Source organism: Vespa velutina, chromosome 1 (assembly GCF_912470025.1).
Source record: "Vespa velutina chromosome 1, iVesVel2.1, whole genome shotgun sequence".
NCBI lineage: Eukaryota > Metazoa > Arthropoda > Insecta > Hymenoptera > Vespidae > Vespa > Vespa velutina.
In genome coordinates this window covers 18,274,334-18,284,333 of record NC_062188.1, presented here as the reverse complement: position 1 = coordinate 18,284,333, position 10,000 = coordinate 18,274,334, and the positions used below count along the sequence as shown (strand labels likewise).

Here is a 10,000-nt window from a genome sequence, read left to right as displayed (position 1 = left end):
AACAAAATTCTTCATACATCGGTCGATTCCATTCTATACAATTAATTTATATATTAAATTAGTATAATAAACAGATATAGATTTCATAGTCAGTTGTATTACTTAAAAACAATACACTTTCTAATATTATAGAGATCGTTGATAATAAATTGCAATGTCCTGTAATTTCAATAGAAATTTCTTGTTGAGAATTTAAGAGATGATTTGTTTTTTCTTTCTATTTTTCTTCTCGTTTTCCTTTTTCTTTCTTTTTTTTTTTTTTTTTTTTTTTTTCTTAAGAAGAACTTCGTCTGTTCGATGATAAATGTGAATTTTCCAATGAGTTCAAATAAACTTGACTTTCTCATCAAAGATCGTCGTCCAAGTTTTGAAACTTTTCGTATTTCATCAGACCTTTATGGAAAGTGTCGTAATCCTTTTCTTTATCCTCCTTCGATAGAGATTCTTTTTCTCTTAGAGCAAGAAATAGAAGTATCGGACAATAGATTATATTTGCCACACCTACGATCCTCATGACCCATCGAAATCCAATTTCCCTTACCAATTCTCCGCCTGTGATTGGTCCTTCGATAGAAAAAGATATGAAAAAGTTTTTTTTTTCTTTTTCTTTATCAATAAACTTCTTTTAAAGAAATTTTATTTTAAAGAACGTTGAACGAAGTTTTCAATATATATATTTATATATATATAAGAAAATATTTACCTAGAAAATAAGCAAGGCTTACAGCGACCTGTTGAATCGAGTAAACGGGGCCGTAATTGCCATTTTGATCAACTAAATTAGCCAACAATGGTACCAAAGCAGCATCAGCTATACCAATGCCCAAACCCATTCCAAAATGTGGAAATATCAATTGCGACATGGTCATTGCCGATGGTATCAAAATGGCGCTGATGCCAACCAGTAGCATGGCCAAGATGGCGACTCTACTGCGTCCATAACGGTAGGCCATCATACCAAAAAAGTTTGTGCCTATTAAATATCCAACGCTATCCGGTATGAAGACTGTTCCCAGCTGCCATTTCTACAAGGAATATAATAATATTGAAATGAATGTATTTTTATTGTCCATGTTAAACTTTGTTTACCTTAGGTTTTATATGGGTACGAAGCCAAATTGGTAAACATGGTTCCAATATAGCCATTGGTGAAGTCGAACACCAAATTGCACCAGCAATTATAATAACAAATGGATCTGATAATAGTTGTCTCCAGTTTGTTTCATTGTTGGACGACTTACAGGATAATAGAATCATACATTAAAATCAAATTGATTTTAAATCTAATTAAGATTATAGAGATAAATAAATTGAATAAAATTTAATTAAGATTATAGAGATAAAATTTACTTCTAAATTAAACCTTATTAATTAAAACTTACCTCTGTGTCAGTCTGAATGTCGAGTGTTGATATCTGCAAACCTGTTGAAAGAAAAAAAAAAGAAAAAGAAATACGAAGAATTAACAAGAGATAGAAAAATGTATGTAATAAGAAAATGAAGTGTCTGTTAAAGAAACGAAAAAAAATTAAAAATGAAAGAGAGAGATAGAGATAGAGAGAAAGAAAAAGATCAAAAAGAGAAAAGTAAAAGGAGAAGTTAAAAATAGGATACTCCTGTACATATCAAAATGACGATGAGGCAGGAGACCAGCAAAAATGGTGCCATCTTTCCTTCCAAATCATAAAGAATAGAACCTATCGGATATCCAAGAAGAACACCCAAGGCGATACTTCCAAGAACGAATCCCATGATCTTTGATCTTTGATCTTCTTCAGGATATTGTGAGGCTACCAATGACATCCCGGATACACCAATGCAAGCCGATGATATCCCTTGAATGCTTCTCGCCAGGAAAAGTATTTCATATGTTTGTCCAAATGCAAATACTGTAAAAAAAAATAGAAGAAAAAAAAAAGAAGAACAAATGATTCCAATTTACACTAAATTCTTACGTGAATACTTTCGGCAATCAATTGCCTATAATTTTAAGAATTATTGATATATTTCAAAATAAAAAAATTTTCTATCATCGTCTAATTATACAGCGTTCTTACACAGTGCAACCAGTAAGAGACAAAGATTTCCCAGAAACAAAGGTCTTGCGTATCCAAAAGCACCGGTGAAACTTCCAACAGCTGGATTAAGAATCAATTGAACGAAAGCCTTCGAACTAAGAAGGAAACCAACTTTACCATTCTCATCTTCGATAGCGCTGGTACTATTTTTTCCATCGAGGGAACAAAGATAGTCTGGGATGATCGGCACTGAAAAAAAAAGAAAAAAAAAAAAAACAAAAAGTAAATAAATAAATAAATGAATAATCATATCCATTTTCGTTAGCCCTTTCTCGTTAGCCCTTAAAAAAAAAAAAAGGATTTCTTTACGAAATCCTTTCAAGAACGAAAAGATACCATCATCAAGGTGTTTGTACATTTTTCTTTAGATTATATACATATATATTTTATATATATATATATATATATATATATATATATATATATATATAATGTAAGAGGACATTTAGTAGAACCTTTCGTATTTACCGACCACCGTTAGAAGCACGTTGTCTAAGAAGAGACTAACATACACTACTGTCACGATGATCATGCGAGATCTCTTCAAGTTTTCCAATGTCATTCTGACTCATGGATGATGTCGTAGAGCTTATTTTTTATTTAGTTCCTTTTTTGGCCAAGAAAATTCACGAATTTGTATTTTCAAGATCGCATGGGTAAATGTGGCACGTGTTGTGATCGATCGTTCAAAATTATGATTTCCAATTCTTCGATCGAATCAATCACACTATTTTATTCTTATTATTATTTTTTTTTCTTTTCCCTTTTCTTTTCTCTTACTTTTTTTTTTGGTCTTTTGTTTGTTTGTTTGTTTGTTTTTTTTGTTATTTTTGTTCTTTTTTTTTTTTTTTTTTTTTTTTTTTTTTTTTTTTTTTTTACGTAATTGTATTATTGAATATACCGAAAAAAATTCGTTTCCTTGGAAACATAAATCTCGCTTTTCGTAAGAGCATTCTAAAGGTAACTGAAAAGCCGAACACCCACGATCAAGCTTTTATACGGTCTTTCGAGCATGCTCGTCCTTGCGCAGAAGCTTTTACACATTACGTAGGAGAAGGGCTCGAGGATACTCGCGGCACTTTCACGATCCGTTGCTCTTCTCGATTTATCATTATTATATACTTGCTTATCAAGGTACACCAGCCATCCTTGCTTTCTTATCGAGCTTAGATACTTATGACTCGCCATATGATCTGGAAAGTAAATCGTGATATTGATAACGTGAAATGTATGAAAAGGGATGAAGTCGAATATGATTTTTACTTGCTGAGGAATCGATCGACATGAAAAAAAAAAAAAAAAAAAAAAAAAAAAAAAAACAGAAAAGGAACAGAAAAGTAAAGAAGAAGAAAAGGAAGAAGATGAAGAAAATTCTAATAATAATGATCGCAATGAAAATGAATATTGAAAAAAATTGTGACGTTCGTTTGAAAATATTTCTGAAAGGTTAAAAATTTTTTACACCGAAAGCGTCAAATAATCCTATTGCAAAATTTCCATTTGTATTAATTAAAACTTTTTTTTGCGAAGAATTAATAATAAATATACTTTGAATCCTTCGATGGAAAACATTTGGTTCGAATAGTTCTTACGGCCCTGTCATCGATATTTTCCCGATGGGACACGCACCTGTGCCTCGATTGTAAAATTACGATCGACCATAATGCAATTTTGGAAGGGGGAACGAATTGATTCTATACTCTGACGTACATGGGACTACGTTATCTTCCACAATGTGGACCATCTCTCTCTCTTTCTCTCTCTCTCTCTCTCTCTCTCTCTCTCTCTCTCTCTCTCTGTTTCACTCTCGCATACTCGTTTTACAACTTTCGTTAACTTAATTTCCTAGCTATGCGAGTCTATAATTAAAGTAACGTACACGTTATACCGATGAAAATGATGAAAAAAAAATTTTAATAAACACGTTTAATTATGTTTCAAACATATTTTATTATAAATAAATAATTAGATTGCTATATATATATATATATATATATATATATATATATATATATGTATATGCAAATCGATATTAATTAATTAAGAAATATTTCATTTGTTAGGAGTAATAGAAAAAAATTACATATTAATAAAAGTTTCACAATTTCATGAAGATAAAGGACATCGATTATGAACAGAAGAAAGTAACGAACATTGAATATTCAACAAATTGAATGAGCTATTATTAATTTTATTATTGTAAAATAAGTTTACTATTTTTCGTAATCTTAAAATATTTCACACATTAAATTATAAAACTTATCTTTTTTTTTATTTTATTTTTTTTTTTTTTTCTTTTTAATATTACTTTTAACAAAGGAGACATTCAAATGGACCTTAATTTATATCAATCAATTTATATATATATATATATATATAATATATGTATATATATATATAAATTAAGAAATCAAAATCTTGTTATTCTATTAATATCTAAGTCCTCCTGTTCCTCACAAATCGTCGCTTCTGTTTGTCCCATTTTTGGAGTGACACATCTCGAAGGATACGATTCGTCGTGTTCTCTTCGGTTCGAAGATAATCTGTTCTCGACGTAAACGTCCGTCTCGATACAATCTTTCTCCTCTAATATTAATTTTTTCTTCTTCTTTCGTTGAGACTTCGGTAAAGCGTAAGCCGAATCTACGTTGCTCCTCTCGATCTGAACGCTTTGAGGCTAAAACATAACGGCACTACTTGAACATTTTACTCTGATTCTTTTTTTAAAATTTTCATGAATTTTATTTTATTTTATTTTATTTCTTCTTTTTTTTTTTTGACGAACTAATAATCCTATCGATAATATTATCCATCGACTTTTCGATTCATTTTTAAAATTGATTGAATTTTTGTTTTTTTTTTTTTTTTCTTGTTTTCTTTATAAATATATATTTATATAGGTATGTGATTTATATATTAATATCAATTAATAACATTATTAAAATGTATTGATATTATTTATAAAATATATAATTTGTATTAATAAACTTTACTCATATCTGCATATATAAATATAATATATTTGTATAATATTATTTATATGTATATGATATTAATAATATTAAGATTAATAAATAATTTATTTTGTATGAAATTTATGAAAACGTTTGGGACACATTGATTGACAATATAATCACTGATCATAAATCGATATAATTATCTAATATCTTTTGTATATTTTTTCACATAAATTTATTCTTGTTAAATAATCGAAATTTAATTTATTAAAAAAAAAAAAAAAAAAAAAAAAAAAAAAAAACTGAAATAAAATAAAATTTTTTATAAACATTTAAAATAAACACTACAAAATTGTGTTTCAATTAAACCTGCAAAATATAATACGTCGACGTGCAAATCAATAAATAATAATTATCGAATTTTTTTTTTTATTTTCTGATAATATAATGGATATGTATATATATATATATATTAATTTTATCATCGTCATAGAGTCACTCACATCAATATTTTCGACGCATACACGTGGTACACCGTATGAATTTTCAATTTCTCTCATCTCCGGACGAAAACCATAATTATTGTAACCTGGTATTCTCCTGGGATCAGGACTCCTGCAGTGACTCAGTGACCTTGGATTTGGGCTTGAACTACCGTAATAATTTGGAAACATAGGAGGAGCTTGTAGATTGTTTGTACTACCAGCACCCATGGGATGAACGTAATCATAAAATCCACGATTCTATATTAGAATCATAAGAGAGAAAGATCTATTATTTATTCTCGATCGATTGATAGAACAAATAAACAATATTTCTTTCCTTTTTCTTTTTTTTTTCTTTTTTTTTTCAAATTTCATCAAACGTCAAGTGTAAGAGCAAAGATGAATAAGTGACGGTCTTCTATGAAATAAAAGAAGCATAAAATGACTTTAACGTAAAATATTACGATGAGTTAATCTATAAAATAATAATAATAATAATAATAATGATAATAAATAAATAATGATTTAACAGAAAATCTATAAAAGGTTGCACATGCGACAACGTGCTTTTAATCCAAGTAAGAAATCTATGCGAGGCTTAATTGGAGAAAGGGAAGAACAAGAGGGGATAGGAGGGGACTGGTGTGTTACACAAGATTTACGATACAGTTCAATGAACCGTGGATGAAAAGGCTTTGAAACTAGTCAAGTGCTAAAATAAAGAAAAAGGAAGTAAATGAAGGATTTAAGAAAGTCAGAAAGTTGACTCTAATTAATTTTTGAATTTTGAAATGAAAGTGTTATTTTTGTTCGTTGATTCTTTCTTCTGACCTGTCTAGCAAAAGCATTTGTTGTTCTTGGATCGGATGTTAAATCGACGGCAGGATTGCATCTTGCTCGAAAGTCTATCTCTCTTGGCAAATTTGTCACCATGTAATAAGTTCTCGGAATGAGAATACCAATGATGATTAGGTAGGCCGTAGCTAATATACCAAAACAGACCACAGTGTCGCGAATTTCCGGCTCCATCAGGATGAAAGACGTCACCCAGATAGCCCAGCTAACAACTAAGCCAATCACTGTTCCAAAAAAACACTTCCCTTCGCGATAATTTCTTTCTATGTGAGCGATGAAACAGCAAACGACGAATAACATTGCCAGTAAGAATATATCGTAACCTATAGAAATAAATAAAAATTAGAAAATATTTTCTTATTTATTTTAATAATATATATGTATATATATATATATATATATATATATATATATATATATATTAATGTATTAATATTATAAATAATATAATATATTAATATAATAAACAGATATATACATATACATATTATTTTTATATTATAAAATATGATATAACAAAAATGATATTTCCTATCGTGTAATAAAATTAAATAGACAGACAATATTAAATATTTCATTATATACATATATATATATATATATATATATATATATATTTATCTTATTATTATATTAAAAATAATGAATTATTACGAGGAGACATGAAAATTATTTTGTAATAATATTAAAAAGATTTAAAATTATATTATAAAAATATATTTATATAGCGAATTAATTTCTACGGTCTTATAAGTTTCGTTACAAAAAAAAAAAAAGAAAAAAAAAAAAGAGAAAACGAAAAAAACAATAAAAATAAAAGAAAAAAGAATATTATGATTTTGCATTAAAAGATTACCTAAGAGAGCAATAAACATGAGACTCCTGACTACGATAGCGGAGTCGAGGGTGCTGAGAAAGAAATAACTGGTCGATATGGCGATTTGTACACCGAACACGAAGAACACCATTAGCCCCTGGAGGTAACCGTTTATGTGAGTGGTAAATAGACCACCCGTAGAGAATGCTAGAAATAGGGCCCTCGACAACATCACTGAAAAGAGCAGGCCAAAGGCTAACGTAGTCACGAAGATCTTTCTTGAGTTCAAATGCTCTCGAGTACTATACTGATCGTCGTTCATGCAAAATGGTAGAACCGTTTGCAATGTGAATATATTTCCTAATATCAGAACGATCGTTAACGTTGGATTTCCATCTAGCATATCCTCGACGAAATAACGATATAAAATAAATACGATGATGACGATGCAAGCAAAAGTACCGCTAACAGCAACCGTTAGGAAGATTGGTATCCAAGTTTCTGTCTTTAAGAAACCATCTTCTTGTGTACCTATATTTCAAAATAGAATCTATTTTTGATAAATGTTTTATTTAAAAATGTCATATGTCAGATATAACGATATATCTTATCCATTAAAATGTTCCGTTCTCATAGAGTTAGAACGAATATTATTTGAAAATATATCATTATAGAAAAAATATATCTTTCTTTTCGTTCATTATTTAATAAATAATTTTCAATATTAATCGACTTAACGTCATATTGTCTACAGGACGAGCCAAAAATTTATACGCTAGTTTACAAAATCAATTACACCCTTAACGAGATACTTTTTTTTTTGTTTAATTTTTTTTTGTTTGTTTTTTTTTATTTTTTTTTTTTTTTTTTTTCTTCAGATTGCAAGACTTGTAAGTTTAGGAACTTTGGATCTACTTAAGGAAACTTTTATCCCAGCCAATCTCTGTATTTACGTCAAAGTCACGTTTTGTCCATTTTCTTTTTTTTTTTTTTTTTTTTTTTTTTTTTTTTTTTTTTTTTTTTTGAAATTATTCCTTCTACTTAAAAATTACAAACCTTTAATTAAATCACGTGAATCGGATCTCCTTTGAAAGTTCGCACATTGCTCGCAATTGTTGGCGAATTTTTTCAAACAGAGCTTTGGCATTCTCGGTACTTTTTTTTCCGGCAATATTCGAAATTTATTTGGCTCGATATTATACGTTGCAACATCGACGAGCGAGTCTTGTTGATCTTTCATAGAAACGATATATTTTATCGACTGAGCTTTCGGTAAAACTTGTAGTGTTTCGTAAATATCGACATTTTTAATATCTTGACGAGTGTGAGAAGTGAAACGTGGCATCACGCAAGATACATTTTCTCGAGGACAATTTCTCTTTCGTAAATCATGCAAGAGTCCTGCCAATTCGATTATAGCTTTACCAATACCTAAAAGATATGGTGAATGTGCGATCGTATTGATACTCTTTTCGGAAAACTTTTCGATCGATTGAAAAAGTCCTTGCTTCGTATAGATATCGAAGGATACCGTTCTCACGATGTACGATCCTGATGGCACCAGATCTGAAAAAATTCAAAATTTTCTCATTATTCGAACAAATAAAATTTCTAATCTATTCGCGAATAATGTATAAATGAATTTTCTATTATTATTAAAAAAAATACAGATTGGGTCAAAGGTTATAAGGTGATTTAAAAAAAAAAAAAAAAAAAAAAAAAAAGAAAAAATCGATTACTCCTTAACGAGACATATTAGAACTAATTTTCTTCTTTGAAGAGAAAGAAAAAGAAATTTATCTAAAAAGTCTCGAGAAGGAGTAATTGATAAAAGAAAAAAAAAAAAAGAAAAAAATGAAAAGAACAGCAAAAAATTTTTAACTCAACCTGTACAACGAAATATGTTTGAAATCCTAGAAAATTCTTTTCGTTACATTAATATTTTATCGAAGCCTTCGAAATGTTTACCATCAACATGGGACCTGTCGAGAGATAAAACTATCCACGTTTTTCTAGGTCCTTCGACCTTTTCTCCCTTTTCAATCGACCTTTTTATATCGTCGATGTTTCCGATAACAACGATCAGTGCTTCGGTAACATTTTCCTCCAATTCCTTAATATCCTTATAATTCTTCACGCATATACCAGAGTTTCTTGCCGCATCGAAAAAATAATCCAATAAAAAATCAGAATTGATTAGGACCAAATCGATAGATTCGAATCTCGTACTGATATAATGCACCATGATATTGATCAATGGCTTCGTCAAATTCTGTTCACTGTAAGAACTGATAGGTAATACACTAAAATTATGCAAAGGCTCGAGAATATTGTTATAAATGGCTGGTACAAGGACGCCCATTTCATAATTTTCAGAACAATCAATATCCACGGCAGCTTGTAAAGTTTGCTTATAAACCATAGTCTCTTCCTGGCACGTATCGAAGATCCTTAATCCTATAAAGATCGTTAAAGATTATCATATAAATTGTCTCGCGCGAGTATCGATGAAAGGAAAAAAAAATAAAAGAAAAGAAAAGAAAAAAAAAACAAAGAAAGAAATGAAAAATATTTTTCTTTGATAATCCTAATACAAATTTATTCTCTGCTTTACCCAACGTTAAATCGGGCACGTATTTCAATTTGTTCAAGATTTTTACGACGAATATTGCCGTTGAAATTTCTTCGTATCCTTTGACAGACGTAAAGTTACAAAAGGTTCCATAGTTCAGATCGACGAAAACTACGGGACATTGGAACAAAATAATTTATTTATTTATTTATTTTTTTTTTAAATCATAGAAGAAG

The 10,000-nt window shown here is 29.3% G+C and overlaps 2 protein-coding genes across 5 annotated transcripts in view; both read right to left on the bottom strand.

The window, feature by feature from the left end:
• Window positions 1–77: 77 nt before the first annotated feature.
• On the bottom strand, window positions 78–4,018 carry LOC124950458 (synaptic vesicular amine transporter). 2 transcript variants are annotated; one of them, XM_047497186.1, is made up of 8 exons: window positions 3,789–4,018; window positions 2,547–3,271; window positions 2,058–2,267; window positions 1,623–1,889; window positions 1,383–1,423; window positions 1,090–1,236; window positions 704–1,025; window positions 78–564 (listed from the first exon to the last, which is right to left on the bottom strand). In XM_047497186.1, the coding sequence occupies exons 2-8, from the start codon at window positions 2,638–2,640 to the stop codon at window positions 347–349; spliced, it is 1,299 nt and encodes a 432-aa protein (XP_047353142.1). In that variant the 5' UTR covers window positions 2,641–3,271; window positions 3,789–4,018; the 3' UTR covers window positions 78–346. The 2 variants fall into 2 exon arrangements, with proteins under 2 accessions (XP_047353142.1, XP_047353152.1); XM_047497196.1 differs by lacking the exon at window positions 3,789–4,018 and having other exon boundaries at window positions 1,698–1,889; window positions 2,547–3,365.
• Window positions 4,019–4,125: 107 nt separating this feature from the next.
• Window positions 4,126–10,000, bottom strand: part of LOC124949698 (protein bride of sevenless) — a 7,526-nt gene continuing 1,651 nt past the window's right edge. Inside the window, exons 2-8 of one of the 3 annotated variants that reach the window (XM_047495281.1) lie at window positions 9,807–9,935; window positions 9,161–9,649; window positions 8,249–8,758; window positions 7,232–7,723; window positions 6,352–6,698; window positions 5,539–5,778; window positions 4,126–4,771 (exon numbers count right to left, since the gene is read on the bottom strand). In XM_047495281.1, coding sequence (XP_047351237.1) covers window positions 4,532–4,771; window positions 5,539–5,778; window positions 6,352–6,698; window positions 7,232–7,723; window positions 8,249–8,758; window positions 9,161–9,649; window positions 9,807–9,935 — 2,447 coding nt within the window. In that variant the 3' untranslated portion in view covers window positions 4,126–4,531. The other 2 variants (XM_047495272.1, XM_047495291.1) reach the window with 2 other exon arrangements.

What these genes read in the sequence shown, in the direction of transcription:
- LOC124950458 (XM_047497186.1), bottom strand. Translation starts at nt 2,640, where the DNA reads ATGACATTGGAAAACTTGAAGAGATCTCGCATGATCATCGTGACAGTA. An exon ending in ACATTCAGACTGACACAGAG is followed by an intron (nt 1,237 to 1,382) that starts GTAAGTTTTAAT and finishes TTATCCTGTAAG; the next exon opens with TCGTCCAACAATGAAACAAA. An exon ending in GTACCCATATAAAACCTAAG is followed by an intron (nt 1,026 to 1,089) that starts GTAAACAAAGTT and finishes TATTCCTTGTAG; the next exon opens with AAATGGCAGCTGGGAACAGT.